The sequence below is a fragment of the Zonotrichia albicollis genome, chromosome 4 (genome assembly GCF_047830755.1).
Source record: "Zonotrichia albicollis isolate bZonAlb1 chromosome 4, bZonAlb1.hap1, whole genome shotgun sequence".
In the NCBI taxonomy this organism is placed as follows: Eukaryota; Metazoa; Chordata; class Aves; order Passeriformes; family Passerellidae; genus Zonotrichia; species Zonotrichia albicollis.
Window position 1 is genome coordinate 33,399,299 of NC_133822.1, and position 19,487 is coordinate 33,418,785.

Genomic DNA, 19,487 nt, shown 5'->3' on the forward strand with positions numbered 1-19,487 from the left:
AAGGAGATGTGGGAGGATGCTGAGAGTGGTATCTATTTATGAACAAGGTATCTTGGAAAGGAGATGAGGGATGTGACAGCTATCTTTGCTGTCTCTGGGCTTAAGATAAAGAGAGGACTCGTGCCTGTGGCTGTTAGCTTGATATTTTCCGCACCAATATTTTCCACCCAGTGCTGTTGCTCAGCTTTGGTTTGCCTCTGGTACTGGCAGACATGGCTGTGGCGTGTTTCTGTGGCTTTGCGAACCACACGCCGCGCTCGCATGGGCTCGGAGGGGAGAACACGGCGTGTGACTGCTCCCCGTGTGACATTTCCAAAGGGCTCTTGGGAACCCAAAAGGTCCCCAAATCACTGAGGGTGTAATGGCTCTGGCACTCTCAGCCCGCGTTACTCACACGCAGGACCACATGATCTCGTCTTCCTGGAAGAAAGGTCCGGTTATCGCCAGATCTGACGCTGAGCGCTTCCTGCCGCGGTGTGTCACACATCACACCCAGCGTGGCTGCGAAAGCTGCGCTAGCAGCTTGCCAGCTCCAAAGCTGTCAACATTTTCACAAAAAGCCAGGGGGTTGTGTGTGTGTGTGTTGAAAATACTGAGCCAGCAGGACAGTCCTCAGGATCACCTCTAACCCCGCTCTCTTTTTTAGTTGTCTGATTCCCTTGGGTCAGGGAGTAGGAAGGAGAGCTAAAGGTATATTAGTCCGAGCAAAACTTTACCTAGTTCCCTGTTAAGAAAAGTTGTTAATGATTTCCCCTCACCCAAGGGACAGAAAAACACCATAGATTACTTAACACTTTGTTTATTTACAAAAAAGCTAATCTGTTTTTTTGTACTCATCTTAGCAGCAAGATGTACTCAGTAAGAGTACAGATATATAGTTTGGTCCTGCAGAGAGAAAATTAGAAAGGGAAAGTCCAGATAGAAATCAATCTAGCTACTGTTATCAAAAATAACAAATACATTAATAACAAAAAGAGGGTCAAGGAGAAGCTCCATCCTTTATTTGACTTGACAGGTGAATATTGTCATTAAGGATGAGACTGAGCTACTTAATGCCTTCTTTACCTCAGTCTCTAACAGAAAGACCAGATGTCCCCCGGGTTCCCACCCCCCTGAGCTAGAAGACAAAGACAGGGAGCAGAATAAACTCCCTATAATCCAGGAGGAAGTAGTTAGAGGCCAGCTGTGATACTCAGACACTCCCAAATTTTTTGGGCTGGATGGAGCCCACCCAAAGGCACTGAGAAAACTGGCAGAAGAGCTCAGCAAGCCACTTTCCATCATTTATCAGCAGTCCTGGCTAGCCAGAGAGGTCCCAGGGGACTGGAGGTTAGCCAATGTGAAACCCATCTACAAAAAGGGCTGGAAGGAGATCTGAGAACTACAGGCCCATCAACCTGACCTCAGTGCCACAGAAGATCATGGCACAGGTCACCTTGAGTGCCATCACATGGCAGGTGCAGAACAACAAAGGGATCAAGCCCAGCCAGCATGGGTTTAGGAAAGGCTTGTTTTACTTGGCCAGCCTGTTCTCCTTCTATGACAGGGTGAACTTCACTTAGTAGAAGAAGGAAAGGCTGTGGATGGTGTCTATCTAATCTTTAGTAAAACCCTTTACACTATCTTACCACAGCATTGTCCTGGAGAAACTGGCAGCCCATGGCATGGATGTGTGTACTCTTTGCTGGGTAAAACACTGGCTGGATGGCCCAACCCAAAGAGTTGCAATGATTAGAGTTAAATTCAGTTGGCAGCCAGTCACCAGTGGTGTTCCACAAGGCTTAGTATAGGGGCCAGATGTGTTTAACATCTGTTGAAAATCTAGATGAGAGGATCAAGGGCTCTCCTTTAGTCAGTTTGCAGATGACACCAAGCTGGGCAGAAGTGTTGATCTGCTGCAGGGCAGGAAGGCTGTGCAGAGGGCTTTGGATGGGCTGGAGTGATGAGCCAAAGCCAATGGTATGAGGTTTAGCAAGGTGCCAGGTCCTGTTAGCAACAGGGTCACAACAGCACGATGTGCTGCTGCAGACTGGGGGAGGAGTGGCTGAAAATCTGCCCGGGGGAAAGGACCTGGGGGTGCTGGTTGAACATGAGCCAGGTGTGCCCAGGGGGCCAAGAAGGCTGATGACATCCTGGCTTGTACCAGGAGTAGTGTGGCCAGCAGGGCCAGGAAAGGGATCATCCCCCTGTACAGAGGCCATACCTCAAATCCTGTATTCACTTCTGGGATGCTCAACACAGGAAGGACATTGAGGTGCTGGAGCATGTCCAGAGAAGGGCAGTAGAGATGGTGAAGGGTCTGGAGCACAAGCTGCTGTTGGGGCTGTTTAGCCTGGAGAAAAGAAGGCTCAAGGGTAACCTTATTGCTCTCTACAACTCTCTGAGAGGAAGTTGTGGCAAGGTAGAGGTCAATCTCTTCTTCCAGATAACAAGTGATAAATCAAGAGGAAAATACTCCAGATTGCACCAGGGGAAGTTCAAGCTGGATATCAGGAAAAATTTCTTCACAGAAAGAGTGGTTAAACATTGGAATAGGCTCTCCAGGAAAGTGGTGGAGTCACCATCTTTGGAAGTGTTTGGAAAACAAGTAGATGTGGCACTTTGCAATACAGTTTAGTGGGCATGGCAGTATTCAGTTAAAATTTGGACTAGATAATCTTGAAGGTTTTTTCCAACCTTAATTCTATGGAGGAAAATAGAAAAGCTTAAGAAAGTCTACATGGGCACAGTGCAGCTTGGATCCTTGGCCCGTGCAGGATAGCAAACTGCCCATCAGAGTCAAGGGAGTCAGTGTCTCTGGGAAGATTTTCAAAGTCCATCTGGGAAGATTCTCAAAGTACAGGAAACAGCTGGGAAAGCCTTGTGCTTCCCTATCTGGGAAGCTGTGTCTCCTGTTTTCTCCTGGATACAATGGAGCAGTCCGTGTCTTGAGACAGATGGTGAAGGAACTGATGAGAGGAGAGGAATAGTTCCCAAAGCCCTCCAATTAACAAGTAGGCTCAACTCCTCTGAACAGCCCTTTTCAGGTGAAATCCAAGTCAGTGGGTGACCCTGCACTTGGGACTCATAATGACATTCAGGATGCATAGTGCAATGCCAGGTAACAGTGTAGGAGCAGGAATCTCAAAGCTTGGCCAGACAGAGATAGGAAAGAATTAGCTCTAGCTGACACTCACAGCTGTGACAGAAGCATTAATAAGTTCAATATCCTTGAAATTTTTGGTATAAATTCTCTTAGAAGAGTTTTTAAGAGATAAGAAGAACTCTTAGCACATGGCTGGTATTTTCCGACTGCCAAAAAGTCCAAAAATATGGCAAGAAAATGGACAGATGGTACAAATGGTGAATGCAGGGATCTTCCTTTGACTTACCACTTTTCTTCTGTGGCTTTTTCTAAGCCAGATCAGGGCATGTAGAAGAAGAAGAAAGCCGAAGTCTATGCTATCCCCATTCTTTGCAAATGGATTGAGGTTTTCTTTTCAGTAAAGGTGCTGATTCGTGGGTTAGTTTTCTGGGCTCATTCACCACATCTTTGCTGCTAATTAGGCAATGGTTTCCCTTCAGCAGTGGAAGGAATGGGCAGCACTGCTGTGATGTTTTCCACTTATACAGGATGTGGGATGAACTATTCTGCAATCAGCTTATCATAGTCAAATAACTCTAGTTTGCCAGCAGGGCAGAAAGGCTTTCGATTTCATGAAAAATATTGTAGCAAGAATGGGAAACTGTGTGAGTTCTTTTTACTGCCACCATCAGAGGTGGAGGAAAGAGAGGGAGGGGATTTCCCCAGTATTTTTAACTCAATAATGGGGATTTCTTTTTTACACTGCACTGCTTAGACAGCTGACGCTGTTGTGGCTCTGAGCCTGCCTTAGAGACTCTATAGTCTAAAGTGTAAAGCTGGACCAAATAGCTTAGGATGTAATCTCTGATTAAAACTTAAAGTAAGGACATCATAGAAAAAAAATCACACCCTTGGTCAGTCAGGAGGAGATGCCTTCATCCATTTCATCATCAACCCCAGCACTGTTGGGCAGTGCTATTGGCCCCTGTATAAAATCTAACATCCACATCTTCAGGCATTTCTCTGTCCCATCAGAGGTTTTTAGGCCAGTATGAGGCAAACTGATCATATGCCAGCTCAGCCTCAAAGCTGAGTGCTATTTTACACCAAAATGCAGAGCATGGAAGTGCTGGCACAGTCTCCTACTAGGAGCTGGGAAGGGGAAAATGAATTAGTGAGGTTTTGAATGTCACTTGAGAAATGTGAGGAGTTTCTATGCCATCGGAGGCAGTAGTAACAGAAGAACAGATTTGCTTGTGAAGGTAAGTCCTTGCTGGCTGGGTTTCTCCAGCCTCATTAGCGAGCAGTCCTGATGGGATTGATGCTGAAATTACATTCATGTCCTGAGGAGAGAAACTGTCCATCTAGCCTTCCCTGCAGAGGTGGCCTTTCCCACCTATGGGTCTCCTCCAGGCAGATCCTAGACAGAGCAATGGCTGTACTGGCTTTGGAGGTCCCTCAGAGAAAGGTAGGCACCGGTGTTTGGGACCTGGCTGGAGAAGGCTGTTTTGCATGGCTCCTCATCCTGTCTTTGCATTAGAGGTGGAGGCTGTGCAGGCTGAGAGGGGGAGCAGGCAGCATTTGCTGCTGGTGGGCAGGGGTCAGCTGGAGGGCCCCCCTTCCCACTCCCCTCGGTTACACTGACAGTGTCGCTGTCCTGCAGGTCCAGCGGGTCAGGAAAGTCAGTGTCCAGCTGGCACATGGCCCCAGCCGGCTGTGAAGCTGCTTTGTCCATCACCTTCTCATCCTGCTCCACAAGCGGCATTGGTGAGGTGCCTTCCCTCGACTGGAGAGCCCCAGGAACAGCCATGGCCTGCTGGGCTTCACCTGCTGTCTCTTCCATGAAGGGGCTCTTTTGGGAGCCCTGGCTTGACTCGATACAGCGAAAGAAGTTGTTGGGCAGCACATTCATGTCCTGTGCCAGCGTGCAGAGGTCTGGGGAGGGGAGAGCCTGGTAGCAGTCACCATCCTTGCTGCCACTGCCCTCCTGGCTGAAAGGCTCGTAGGTGAAGTAGACCTGACAGGGCTCGACCTCAAAGGAGTTGGAAACGTGGAAGAAGAAGTAGCCTTGGTTGGTGAAGCAGCTGGATCCAGAGTGCACACTGGTTTCTCTGGGAGAATCAGGAGTCAGGGCTCCCTTGGAAAGTAGAAACCGGGATTCCTGGTCATTCTTCTGCATCACCTCGAGCACGGAGATCTCTGGGATTGTGCTGTTCACGCAGTAGGAAGATGTGGAGAATGGGGAGGAGAGCCATTTCTGGTGGGGAAGAAACACAAGAGAGAGAGAGAGAGAGACAGTGACTATCAAAGTATAGCACTCAGAGAGGAACCAAAGGTTTCATCTACTGACTGGCCACAGCAATCAAGTGACCTCTTTTCTGTCCAAGCAAGGGTTACCAGAGATGGTGGGGAGGGAAATTCCCATTCATGATGTCTCATCTGCAGGATTTTCAGAGAGAGTACGTCACTCTGTCACATTAAAGTCAAGAGTGGATCTTGTCAGCCTATGTTTTGAGATTTCTGAAGCAGTGAATTTAAGATGGAGATTTAAAATGAAATAAAGGGAATAAAAAAGGTAGGAAAAACCCTTACAAGACCATAAGATGAAGTGAAGCATGAAAAACAGTATTGAGGTGTATCTCATGTAATCTATTCCTAGGTGCTGAACAGCTTCTGATATATCCACATGGCCATATGCAGATTTCTAGTCTAAAGTGCTCTTCCAGACCCCTTCTGCCTATTTTTCACAGTCATCATGAGCAACATCATCCAGTGCATCATTATCCTTAAAAAATAAACTGGTTTCAATAACATCCAAATCCATTGCCTTTATGGCTTGTAAAGCAAATTTTTCAAGTTCTTTCTGCACTGACAGTGTCTTGAGTGCACAACCCCATCCCCCTACTCTGTACTCTTTCCCTGTAGTTTAAGCTTTCTAAGTATTTTTATACCTTGGATTTTCCAAAGCTTTGCTCTTTCTGAACCCTCTGCAGTTTGTTTCCATCCTTCTTAAAGCAAGATGCCCCTTGGGATCACCTCCCACGTCTTGCATCTGACGCTCCCTTAAATGCTGCACAGAGTGGTAATTGTCTCCTTGCAGCTGCCCATACTCACAGAGAGCCTAGGGGAGGGGAATAGTGGAGTGGGAAAAGAAGGGAAGCTGACAAGAATGCAAGGAATAGCTAAGTGCTATCCGGTGTGATGGCAATTCACAACAGGAGCAGAGGAGAAGCTCACAGCAGGAAATCTGGGGAAGAGCTGGGCAGCCTAGGGCAAGCAGGGGGGCACTGAAATGGGAGGGAGGGGGATCTTGAGAGGCCAAGCCCCCTCCTGCAGGTCCCTTGCTGTCTCTCAGGCTGCTGATTATGGGAGCAGGATGCTGTACTTTGTGTGGTTTGCCATTTCTTTGTTCTGTAATTAGAGATTCCTCGGCTGCATGTCATGTTTTGGAAGGTCAGAAAACAGAACTTGAGCAGAGAACCCAGCAGCTGGTGCTACTGGTGCATATATTGTGTGTGCATGGGTAGTCTATCTGTTCTAGGCATGTGCAGCTGGGTGCTCCTTTCCCTCATTTCTCCCCACTCTGGTCCCATCCCCAGCCCCATACCTGAATGTCACCTCCGTGAACAGAAACAAGTGGGGGAAAAAACTTCTCAGGGTCTGGGATGTGAATCCTCAGGATCTTCTTAAACCTTGAGGAGAAATAATGAGAAGGACAAATGAAGCAGGGCCTGGTCCTGATCACTGTCACTGTGGTGGGGGTGAAAGACTGCCCCGCAATTCACAGGTACTGCCCTGGCATGGGGGAAGAGGTAAAGTCGAGCCTGGGGTCTGTCCTTCCTCTTGAGTGGTCTGAGAGGCAGTACTGAGCCACAAGATGTATAGAGGTGAGACAGATAAACCTGGCACTGGAAAATACATTCCCGCAGCCTTTTCCCTGGGGAAAGACAACCCCTGGTTTTTCTGCTTCCTTCCCTCCCTTGCCTGGTCACTTTAGCCTCTCCACCTGCCCCCTTCAGCCCCTGTCCTGATGACAGGCTGAGCAGGCCTCCCTTGTTTCCAAGTTCCCACTGCTGTGTGCTGATTTTTCTCTGTTTTGCTATCACCACAATGGCTCAGGACCATGTGGCCTGAGCAGGGCCATCACTGGGAAAGCTCTGCCACAGCTCTCATTCCTCCCAGATGCATGCTGCATGGCATAGCTGGGGCACACTGGCTGTGCAAGCCATCTGAGTGAGTATGCCTTGCATTGTCCAGAGGCCTCTCCTTGCTTGGAACCAGTGTGTTGTGATCCTGAGGCAGCCTGGAGTGATCTAAGCTGCTCCTCAGCTTCTCAGAGTGGTTGGATCATCTTGTCATCCCTTTGCTGAAGCTTTGCTGTAGGATGTTGTAAGGAAAAACCCTCCTGACCTCTGGAGGCAATCAGTGTACTCTCTGAAGTATCAGAGCTTGCTAGCTCTTGCATATAAACTACCTTACATCACTGCAGATGCTATTTTTATTCATGCATGTCTAATCCTTCCTTGCATCTTACCTCAGCATTATTCTGCACTCAATTCCCCTAGGTTGATTATACTTTGTGGAGAAAGGAGGCCTTTTTAACTCCCTCTGTGCTGTGCATCTAGCACTTCCTCAACTTTGTGTAGTGACTCAGGGTAAAATAGTGACCGGTGACTTTCTCAGTATCAATCATCCCTCAGCATGGTTCTCTGTCTTTCCTTACACAGAAACCATCCAGCCTCTGCAGCCTCATCCCTGAGAATGTTTGTCCCTGCTCCCTGCCATGAGTATCAGCATGAATATCAGCTTCTTTACCCCTGGCCTGAGATGAGAAAACCTGTGACTGTTTCTAACCTTCTGCCAAGCTGAGAGGTCACTGTTCCTATTATTGTGTTGAGTAACCTTGTGAGACACTTTCAGTCCTTAATAAAAGCAGTGTCTGGGTAGAAACACTGGCAAAGAGGTCTTGAAGCATCATGTGGGTTTTATCAGTGTGTGAGGACTGCACAGACCAGGGAGAACAAGAATTGTGCTCCTCACTCAGCAGTTTTGCCTGCAGGCCCAATGTCATCTCATCCTGCCTGAGCTCTTGCTGGAATGTTTAAATGAGAAGGAAGTGGTAACCAGGCTTGCTTGGTCCTCGCTACAGGGAGAGTTCCCAACCCGGTGACCTATTTTGAAGGGACAATTTTGATGCATCCCTGCCAGGAAACTCCACTCTAACCCCTGGGTAACAGATGTGATGAGGCAGCTGTTTTAAACTTAGCCAGGGCATGGTACCAGGTCACAGGAGAATGGCACAATACGACAGTGCTGGTGAAACCACATCATCTTGGGTGGTGTTATTTTTCCACAGGCAAATATCAGTCTCAGGAGTTTGGGCTATAAACCATAAATTAGTTTGCTTAAAGCCATCTCTATCCTGAGCAACACCAGGTGAAAAACAATCTGAGTTTTGAGAATACCCACAAGATACAGGAGAGGAACAGAGACGTAAACTTAATTCTCAATTACCATTTCAGGGTGCGTAAGTTAATGAGGAAGGCGGTCCCAATGATCACAAAGATGAAAGTGCTCACTATCAGAACTGGCAGGACTGGCTGGGATGCTCCTGCAAGATGAGAAAGAATGAGAAAATGGCTGTTAAAATCTAACCAGGATTCTGTAGGTAGAAGCTGCAGCCCTTTCATGGCTGTTCAAGGTGATCAAAGCGGGCCTTTGTTATAATTTTATATAATGTAATATTATCTAGAATTTTAATATGCAGGTCAATATATGTGAGTTCTGCTGTGTTGTGTAGGATGCCTTTGAGCTGATATGGGTTTCAGAATCTAAGCATTGCTTAATAGATAATTTGTGCTGAACAAACAAAGCTTGAACTCCCTGGTCATAACAGCACCACAGCTAGGGGTGGCCACAGATGAGGTGGCACAGTCTGCTAATTGAGGTGTCCACCAACCTGTTTCATTGCTAAGGAAAGCAGGGACTCCTAAAACCAGCTAAAGTGGGGTTGGAGGCTTGAAACAGCATTAATGGTCAGTGGGGAGAGGGAGTCATGGGCTTCACAGGTCTCTGAGAAGGCAAGAAGATAAGGATAGAGAAGGTTAGGGATCAAGGGACTGGCTTCTTTCTTTGGGTAAGTGTGGGGAAGCATTAGGAGGCTAGGAAGGTTACAACTTTACACTATATTTTAGCACTTGGATTGTAGGGTTAGAATAAAGAGACTGGGCTCCCACGTTGCCAGGGCTGCCAGCACTCCTCAGGCTTGTTTGGCATCATCTCAAACATTCCTTAATCCATCTCTTTCACACATATCTCCCCAGTGCACCTTTGCTTGGTCTTGCTATTCTGTGCCTGTTTCCTCTGCCTGCCCCTCCTCTCCTCCCACCCCTCATGTCCCTCGGCCTGGTCATGCAGAGAATCTCCGGAGCAGTTAGGAGAGAACAGAGAAAAATAAAAGATGGAGGGGACATTTTTAGCACATTCTTTCTTTCCCTGTCCTTGAGATGCTACTCAGATCACTTTGTCTCCTCTGCCTCTGGTACCCTGGTTATCTTTGGGTCTTGGTTGCTATGACAACCGGTTGTGGCTGTATCCTATTCACTGACATCACACACTGTCAAAATTTGATCGCCACAGCAACACAGTGCCCTTTCTAAACATAGCTCCTCTGTTTATACCAAGACCAGGAACAACAGGGAGGGGTTGAGCAGAGGCAGGATGGGGGCAACGTGAGAAGGAATAACCTCTACCTGCTTATTTTTTGGAAATAGAGGCCACAGCCACCAACTGGAAGGCTCTTTCTTCCAAGGCTGGAAGTTCACACAGTGACTGATGCAGATCTCAGCAGACCTTTTTTGAAAGAGACTTATCATGCTTTAAGTCAGTTCCAGTTTCCATGAGACTTTGCTTCCCAAGCTTGGTGTTCCTCAGCTCAGGAGCTGAGAGCTGTTTCACTGCATTTCACTGATGAATACCTCCACTAAACTGGGCCATTTTAGGAAGTTGGGAGATTGTTCCCAGGTAACATTAGCATCTGGGAAAATGCCAGGCTACTGCTTCTGCTGGTTAGACATCTGGCCTTACAGCTCCGGGGAAGCAGTCCCTGATTTATACCTTGTGCATTTTGCCTGGCTTCTGGAAGTCAGAGAGGATTTTCTGGGGTCAGGGGGTCTTTGCCCTTAAGCTTTGGTGCTGAGATTATCTTACCTAACTGATCAGGAGGGACAGTTTTCAACCTTTCTATTACTCTTTGGTCAACACAGCTCTTCCTACACACCTTCCTTCAGCTTCTCACCCTGTTTTGGCCATTCTACATTGTTTGCCCTGAATCCCCATTTTCCCCTCCAGGTCAGACTACCTGACTTACCCTTATGGTCAGCATGTGTCCTCCACAGGACCGGCTTGCTCCAATCACTCCACACGCCTTTGTAGTCACTCCTGGCACTTGGCCTTGCACGGACAGCTGCTTCATACTTAGAGTTGGGTGAGAGTCTCTCAAAATTTGCCCACATCTGGTCCTGCTCAATGGGCAAGTTTGCAGCCTCCTGGGAGTAGGGCAAATTTAGAACATCATTAACACCCTGGTTTACAGCCTCACATACCCATCTTCTCCAAAACCCTCAGAGAACACTTGTCTCAAGTCCTTATACCTCGTGCACGACTTGTTCACCCTGAAGGAAAATTCTTCTTTGCTTTGCTTTTCCCATACCTTTCAGGTCTGTCCTGAAACTGTCTAAATTCTTTTGTGACAGCACTAAGTAAAATAGGATCCCCATCTGCCTCCTTTTCATCACCAAACACTGGCAGCAGGTGACACAGATAAAAGGGCAGGGGCTGTCATCCTCCCTCCAGCTTCACCAAAACTGCTTACATCCTGAGAGGAGGCCCAGGAGCAGGTCTTGGGGGACATAAACAAGACCAGGATTCTCCAGGACTCACATGGAAACACATCCCAGCTTCCCCCTCTGTACTCACCTCCCAGGACTGACTCACGTGTCGGAACCGCACTTGGTACTCCCGCTTCCCATCCAAATAGTGAGAGGAAATATTCAGGCTCCATGTTAGGTTGGAGGTGTTTTCAGTTATGTTAACCAGCTGAAGGTCTCCTGGAGGCCTCAGCTTTACTGGAAAGAGAGAAGAAGCAGGGCTGATGTCCCCATACTCTGTCCATAACAGGACTGCACACCAAGCCCCTCAGCAGCAGGACACCTCCTTGAGATGGGTAAACTCACACAGCCAGCAAAACAATGTCCCTAGCAGATGTTTTTCTTCTGGCTTAGTGACCTGAATCCTTTCAGCAAAGACTGAAACACGCCAAAGCTGTCTTAAAGAAGGGTGGGAGCACATAACTAGAGGGGGGCAGAGGAAGAGCAGCAAGACTTTCCGTCCTTCCTGCAGCACACATTTTTCATGAGGGCAGCTGAACTATCACGACCTGTTTGAAGCCAGATATGGGACAGGACAGGGTGTGGCTGGCATGGCACTGCGTGACAGAGGAGCCAGTGGCAGGAATCAACATTGTGCTCATTGTAGCAGGGGACAAACAGACAAAGGCCTAAAATCAGCTGTGGGTGTTGCATAGGAGTGGATGAGGAAGGAAAATTAGCTATCCTCTCATGGGGAAGCTTCAGAGACCAGAAGACAGATAAGTACTCACTATTTGCAAATGGTTTGAAGTTTTTTATTTGTTCAGGTATTTTGGTTTTGTTCTCTCCAGTGTGGCAATGGACAGACAAGTTAAGACTGTCTGCAACGGTGAAGCACTGATTCTGCAGGGAAAATTAACCATTAGTGACAGTGAAACCTTGTGAATAAGCATTCAAATTTCTAAGTATTGCCTACACGTAAGATGATTAGGCATACTTGACAATAAATATGGAAGGTATTTGTGGCAGAAAGGAATAAATCTCAGTGGTGAGTGAGGTACCAAAAATTTACATTTCATGTGGTTGGATTTTTTTTGTTTGTTTATTGACAAGAAGGGCACAAAATATTGTGATACACTAGTTTCTTGGTATTCCTGTGTATGCTGACTAAGCAGGAGAAAAAGTTACTCTCTATGGATTATATTTATTGAGAAATTTTATTTTTACCAGAACATTTTATGTTCCCTGGTAAAACTGAGACCGCATTAGTATTAAACTTGACACTTGAAATGCAGTGATGCTGAAGGGCCACATACATCATACAGTACTGAATAAGCAACAGAGAAATTAGCTTGATTAGAAGGAAAAGATTTTGGAGCTATGTACCGACCCTGCAATTTGTCTTTGCACATGATATGCAAATGTATGAAAGCCTGTCTGTCATTAGAACTGGTTGTGACTTTACCAATAAAAATATTAACTCAAATTTGGGTGGGTGTTTTCTGAAAACATGGGAACTGCAGTGACACTGGATGTGACTGAAGGAAGTACATAATGGATCCAAAATAAGACTGATTTAAATAAGGAATAATAGGTGGAAGATTTGCATCACCATTAGCTCCAGTGATGTGTTGCTGTTGCATCTTGCATTAGACACATCTAACCACATTTCACAGTAGCTAATGATCTGGAAAGTGGTATTGACAATTTCTAGGAAAAAGAGTTCAAGAGGTGACCTCAGAGCTGGTGGAGATGCCCATCCCTCCTCAGAGGAAGAGATTTGGGCCAAACACAGGTGCCTGAGACACGGGACACTGCTGATGATCTGTCTGTCCTGCAGCTCTTCTGCACGTGTCAGCACAGCTCACAATGAAGCCTGCAGGGGAACCCACGGGAGGCACTTATATCAACAATGCACACCAAGCCCCCTCCCAGATCTGGACTCAGGGATTAGGCTTGCCCTTTTTATACTACCCCTGGATGTTGCACTGTTTATACACCCAAAATGCATATGTAAATCCTTTCTCCTTTGTCCTTAGCCAGGACTTCGCAGATGAATTACTCACATTAACATTTTGGTTGAAGGTTTTGATGCATCTCCTCAGTCCTGTCATATGCTCTGCCTTGGGTAACTTGCAGTGCTTCTTGGGTTTTTCAGATGAGGGACGTGACTCCAATGGAAAGCTATAGCTGGAAAGTTATAGCTTTGTAGTTAGTCAAATACTGTGTAATACTAAAGGGCTTTCAAAGCATTTTACATTCTACTGTATTTGCTGAACAGGTTACAGGAAATATTTAATCCTACTTTCTCTCCCCATTGTATCACTCAGACAAATTTTGTGTGCTGGCACATAGAAGTCAATGCACCCCAGTTATTTCAAGTCAAAGATAACATCAGATTTCCAGTTTTGAAGATTTCACAAAATCCTCTTCCTATTGTCTCTGCTTCCTGTTGATATCAGAGGGCATACAGAGCCCAAACTCACCTACAGCAACACGGCCCTGGAAGACAGATGCCTGTTTCAGCCCCTCTAGGCTTTACAGGTCTCCCTCCAGACACTGACAGTGCTGTAGGATCTCAGATACTCAGTGACATGCACCTTCTGAGCCAGGTCATATCTCAGTCAGCCAGGACAGTACACCTCAAGTAGCAGCACTACATCAAAACCTCTCTTCTGTCCTGACAAGGGAGCCACAGCTGAGCTCTGGCGTGGGGTGTGGCAGGGTGGAGAACATCTCTGGGGCTGCAGCTGGGGCAGCATCTGACTGAGGCTCCTCTTCCAGCTCTAAGGTCACATCAGGCCTGGGACTCGCTGACAGTGGGGAGGGTTCCACATCCAGCCCCAGTTCCAGCCACAATCTCTGATTCAAGGAGCAACATCAGTGTTTTAGCTTTCTAGGGACATGCACCAGCACCAAGATATTTGTCCATCTAACCCAACTGGAGGTGCCTCTATGACAGTGACAAATAACCCCCCCAGTGACAGAACCACACTGAGCCTGTCCTCAAGGCAGGCACCCAGGGCAGTCCTGGGCTTGGCTGGTAAGCCTCTTGGCTGCAGATGTCCTGTCTGGAGATGACAGAGACTCAGCCAGCCCCCAGTGCAGTACTGGCCAAACACCTCCCCTCTGCCGGCAGGTATATGGAAGAGGAAAACAGCATGAACTGGAAGAGATGAAAGAGCCAGGGGAGAGAAAGAAGGATAATATTTTTCTTCTCTCATTATTACTCAAAACGCAACATCTCAGCTCATCCTGGCAATCGCCAAATGGCCTCTGTATAACTTCAATTCCACCCTTCTCCAGCCCCATCTCTATACATCCTCATTTTCCATTGAGAATGCCTTTCAGTCCCCAGGGTGTCTGCCAAGGAAGAAGTGAAGTTCAGATAGAGCCATGGAGCTGGAAGATGGGTTGTGCTAGACAGTTTGGGACTGTCAGATGGCAAACACTGAGCAGTGGCTGCCAGCATCTCAGCCCACATGGAGATAAAGAGTTCAAGACAAAACACCTCAGCTCTCTCCACTACACCTGGCCTGAGAGGGGGAAGCCTACATTTTTGTAAAGTGGCATTGTTTTCCCTCAGTCTCTCCAGTCACCCACCTGTCACAAAAGCCTTTCTTTGATAAAATCTCCAGCTGGCATGGTGCTTCAGCCAGGTCCCTGCCCGGGTCCCAGTCGCAGAAGAGAGCTGCCCGAGAGTCATACCAACAAGTGAGACTGGAGGCACCTGCCAGCAGAGAAGAGACAAACAGCAATGTGGCTCAATTAGCAGTGATGCTTGGAATTAATCATCACCCCAGACAATGCTGCCCCATCCCAAACTACTGACTGAATCCTCTGCTGGCACGTCCATGTAAGAAAGTCAGTGCCACTCATTTCTCTATATCTTTGTAGGCTGAGTGCTCATCAGAGACCTGTAATATTGCAACCTCCTCTGGCTGCACATTACAACACAAACATTGCACAGCAGCATACGTGGGGCACACACTGCCCTGGCTGACTGCCCTCCCTGTTCACCCAGCTGGCACAGGTGAAAGGAATCGCTTCTTACCTTGTGCTGAGTCTGATGCCCATGAGGGAGGCATGAGGCTGAACAGGCAGAGGTGAGACAGAAGCAGCAATGAGGGCTTCATCAGTACTGGTGACACACTGAAAGAGAGAAGACACCCCCACAACACAGCTCAGCAATGGAACTTAGGAGGATGTCAAGATGTCATCTCACAGGAGGCATCCACTGTCCTAGGATGCAGTGCCAGTCTTGTAGGTCCAGAAACTCATATCCCTTCCACTCCGGAGCCTGCACCTTTCCCTCAGCACCTCACTGTTCTCCTGCCTTGGTGCTCTGCTCAGCAGAGAGGCTGTTCACAGGGCAGCACAGGGGCTGTGTGCAGGAATCTTGTCCTCTGCAAACGCGAGAGTGAGCGCGCAGCAGCCCGTGCGCGCTGCCTCAGGCTGCCTGCTGACTCAGGTAGAGAGTGCTGCCTCGGCTGTGCACAGCTTGCGCTTTGAAGAGCTGCTTTTTTTGGTAAACTCTAGGGCTGAAATAACTAGGTGCTTGCTGAGTAAGAGGGTCCCTGGATGCAACTGACAGAGTCAGTTGCAGAGCTCATGGCTTAGGAGGCAGGTTTTGAATAGCATGTTTGGGACAGGTGGGGGAATCAGGGAGAAGAAAGTGTTTACCATGTTCTAGAAAGTGAAGGCTTTACCATATAAAAAAATATTACATAGTAGTGTACAAACAGTGCATCATCCCCTCCAAGTAGACCTTTTCTCTGCCTTGGAAGTTAATGATTTTAGGTGTATCAGAAAATTTGGGCTTTGTAATTAGGAAACTCAGCAGCAGCCCTCATCCAGAGCAGGCACCCAGGGAGCCTCCTTGTCTTACAATGCCTGCACAGTCGTGTTCCATATTAGACAGACTGACTTTACAGTCTTCTCATCCAAACCTCTCTCTCTCCCCGTCCACCTGGACACCTGGACCTTGAGATCAGCCTTTGCCCACAGGAGAGGAGAAGGAGCTGCCCTCACCTCTCACCAACCCAGGCAGAGCTGAGATGGAAGCTCCACTGGACCTTGCCAGGACTGCGAGAGGGGTGTGAAGAGAGGGTTTATAAAGGGCCAGCATGAGCTTAATACCAATTTCCATTGTGATAAAAGATTAGGTTCAGAGGAAGAAAGACATGATGACAACACATTAGCAGACAGGGGAGAGAAAGAGAGAAAGCGGGTGGCATGGTTGTGAGATGCGGGGTAGGATTTGAGAGGATTGTGGAGAGACAGAGAGATAAATATGTTCTCAGCCCTTCTCAACGGTGAAGTGCAGTTTGTCAGATTGAAACTCCTTCTAAGATTCTTTCAGATCAGCCACCCCCATGTGGGAGAGAGCTGGCATTACCCCCTTTACCTTCCAGCTCCAGGCACAGAGCAGTCCATATGAAGGGAGTCCCTGGGGCCGTGAGGCTGTGCGGCAGCAGGTGCTGGATGTCAGACAGTGAGGGGAAGGAAGGGTGAGGGGAAGAAGGGAGAGTGATGAAGGCAGATATCCTGGCTCAGTGCATGTCCACAGGAGAAGAGATGCCTGCAGCCCGGCAGTTCTTCTCCAAAGCTGTTTCTCTCATATGCGCATGGTCTCAGTCTCCTCTCTCTTACCTGTGCACAGGAAGCTGCTGCTTGCCTGCCTTGTCAGACTGAGATGAGGCCCCAGAGTATCGAAAAGGCTAGCAAGGCCAAGAATAAAAAAACCCAAAAGTAAACCGCACTTTACTTCCTGCTTATGATAACGCAGTTAAGTGCAGAAACAGGTCTGGAGGGGTCAGGTCTTAAGCAATGCTTAGACATTCTGGGACCAGTTTCAAACCGTTGCTGGGAGGCAAAAGAGAGCAAAAAGGACCTCTTGGGATACTGGCAAGACCCATATCTTCCTCTTTGAGGCAACCAAATGGATCACTCATATTGCTCTCAGGGTCTACACAAGTTTACAGATCACTTTGAAACTGGGGGCAGGAGTCTGTCTACAGTAGAAATACCATGGACTGCTTTGTGAAAAATAGCTGGAGTTGCTGACCTGAGCAACACCTGAATGAAACCAGACATGCTTGCCCCAGTTTTAGAGGATCCGTGCTGGGTCACAGTGGGAGTAGAACCAGGTCAATGCCAAGTGTGAACAAGTTTGAGGCACACCCTGACACTTGCAGATGGTGAGACACCACAAGAACACCCATCCCACTGCCTCCCTACCCAGCCAAACACCCCATTGACTCCACAGAAGGAAGAACCACGCTTCTCTGACCTGAGCCTTGCAACTAGTTCAGCCAGGCAATACCACCCTGCAGTAGCTGCAGTGCCTGTTTAGCATGGCTTGTCCATTCAACAGGCCAGAAAAAGATAAAAAAAATATTTTCACCTTCTTCCAAAGCTTCCCATGCCCTCACCTTTGCAAGCAGATAGCCCTTTTCTCTGCCTTCACATCCCAAGCCAAGGCAGATGTACAAATGCAAATCCACAGCTTGATGGTTGCCCGGTTCACAAATAGATATGGACCTGCAAACATGTTCTCACACGCCTTTCTCTTTTCCATACAGAAATAGAATTCTCTGAAGTTCAGCACATCACGTTTCCTGTCTGCTCTGGGCTGCACAATGATGGCCATTCGTGTGAGGCCGCATGGTGAGAGTCTCCTCTTACATGGACAGCGGTCACTCCTTCTCTCTTAGAGCAGCTCAAGGCCCAAACTCAGGTTTGGCAAGAAGGTTTTGCTGACCAAAAGTTGCCAGAGGCTAATCTCAAGTCTCCAGGCAGTTCTTGATTGAGGACTCTATAAACCTGGAGGATGGGACCTAGTATAACAACAAAGTGATCTTGGATTCAGGTAGTGGAAAAAGGGTGTAGGAAGAAGATAGGTTCTTAGTCACAGGAAGCCCAGCCCAGAGACTGGATCTCAGAAGATACTAGACCTCAAAAAGAAATTGTGTTGGAGAAAAACACAGTAGTTTGAAGGCAGAGCCATTCTGCAGAAGGGTGCAATAGTCACTCCTCATGGCCATTTCTAGGAAAGCATTGCAGCTGATCCAGAACCAAGCACTCACTTAACCAGCAGTAGCAGAGTGCAGCACCTCTTTCTTCATCACACACAACAAGGACCAGGAGTGTTGAGAGCTGTCATTTGAATGCTCTTGTCAGGCCAGGCTTGGGGAGGACAACTAGGGAATCAAAGCCAGCCAGCCTCTGCTGAGGAGGAGCAGGGGAGAGGATGGGCTGCTGTGTGCTCTCCTGCTGTGGAAACTGCTGGCTGGGTATGCTGCGCCTTGGAGGCTCCCATTGGGATGGAGATGTTATGGATCATCAGGCCACAGACCAACCTTCCTAGGAACTCTGAAAATGAATGCAGCTTGCTCTGGCACAGAAATCCTCAGCTGAAGCAATGAAATTCTCTGTAAGTTCTTGGTATCACCACCATTGCAGCTGAAATGGATCATTCACATTAACCAAATTTTTTCCTGTTTGTGCTTCAGGCTAGAGAAACCTACACCTTCCTTTAGACCAGAGATCACTTTGGAAAAGCAAATGCACATAGCATAGTTTTTTTATTGTTCAGCTTATCAAGGAAAAAACCTCCACTGATTCCCTTTTCTTCCTATTTTTTTTTAATATATGCATAAAAATCCTATGAGGTTGATTGTGCAATATGGCACCTGAAATAGTAGAAGAGGAAAATTTAACATGTAGTCACCCATAGGGGATGGGTGGCTGATGCAACTGGAAACAAGGATTTGTGTGATCAGCTGCCTCTCTGGAGGGTGTGTTTTTCTAGATCTGTTTCTCTGTGATAGGTTCTTGTGCAGATTTTCTGCTGTCTAGTAAGGACAGATGTCACATTGAAGACCTTCCCATGGAGGGTCCCAATGGAAAACAGCACTCCTCTATCAAGATACCCTTGCTCAATAAGGGATTTACACTTTATCAAGGGCAACTGGAATTAATTGACTTTTCCAAAACTGTGAAGGGAGGGGGAATGATCCCATGGATCAGCTACAGACAACCAAACCTCAACTGTGTGGAGACACAAACTTCCTCAGCATATTTTCCTTGGAAACACAGTTTAAAATGTATGAAGCAATGACTATGTGGCATAAACTAGAGGGTTTCCTCCAGAGACATGGTAATGGCATTACGCCCAGACCCCACCTGGCACATGTGAATTTTGCTTGCTGTCAGCACAGGTTTTGAACTTGATTGCCCAAGATGCTGTGCTACTGAGAATGTGTCTTTTTATCTCCTTCACACTGATATTGTTAGGAATTGCGCCATTCTGTAATGTGAGAAGCCAAACAAAACCACACAGTCAGCAACACAAAGAGGTGTTCTTGGCTTTACCTTCCTGTCCCCATAATGGTGGCTGAGATAGGTAAACTCTGCTGTCAGTGTTGTTGCTCAGTGTTAAAGTAGCAGGTAAAAGTGTGATGATGGAGGTTTTGTTAAAGGTGTTGTTTGGTACAGATTCGTTGCAGGGGCAACATAAGTTTTAAAAATACTCAAGACTGAGGCACGTACTT

General features: G+C 47.4%; 1 protein-coding gene and 1 long non-coding RNA gene across 3 annotated transcripts in view; one reads left to right on the forward strand and one right to left on the reverse strand.

Annotated features, from left to right (window-relative positions):
• LOC141728789 (uncharacterized) overlaps positions 1–10,779 on the forward strand; it is a 12,171-nt gene extending 1,392 nt beyond the window's left edge. Inside the window, exon 2 of the long non-coding RNA XR_012580002.1 lies at positions 4,728–10,779. This is a non-coding gene — a long non-coding RNA (uncharacterized LOC141728789). The remainder of the gene's footprint in view (positions 1–4,727) is intronic.
• Positions 784–16,613, reverse strand: IL2RB (interleukin 2 receptor subunit beta). 2 transcript variants are annotated; one of them, XM_026794571.2, is made up of 10 exons: positions 16,585–16,613; positions 14,987–15,084; positions 14,536–14,662; positions 12,999–13,122; positions 11,724–11,835; positions 11,042–11,190; positions 10,434–10,611; positions 8,579–8,675; positions 6,672–6,756; positions 784–5,321 (listed from the first exon to the last, which is right to left on the reverse strand). In XM_026794571.2, the coding sequence occupies exons 2-10, from the start codon at positions 15,066–15,068 to the stop codon at positions 4,485–4,487; spliced, it is 1,791 nt and encodes a 596-aa protein (XP_026650372.1). In that variant the 5' UTR covers positions 15,069–15,084; positions 16,585–16,613; the 3' UTR covers positions 784–4,484. The 2 variants fall into 2 exon arrangements, with proteins under 2 accessions (XP_026650372.1, XP_074395448.1); XM_074539347.1 differs by lacking the exon at positions 16,585–16,613 and adding an exon at positions 16,340–16,566.
• Between the last annotated feature and the right edge of the window lie 2,874 nt (positions 16,614–19,487).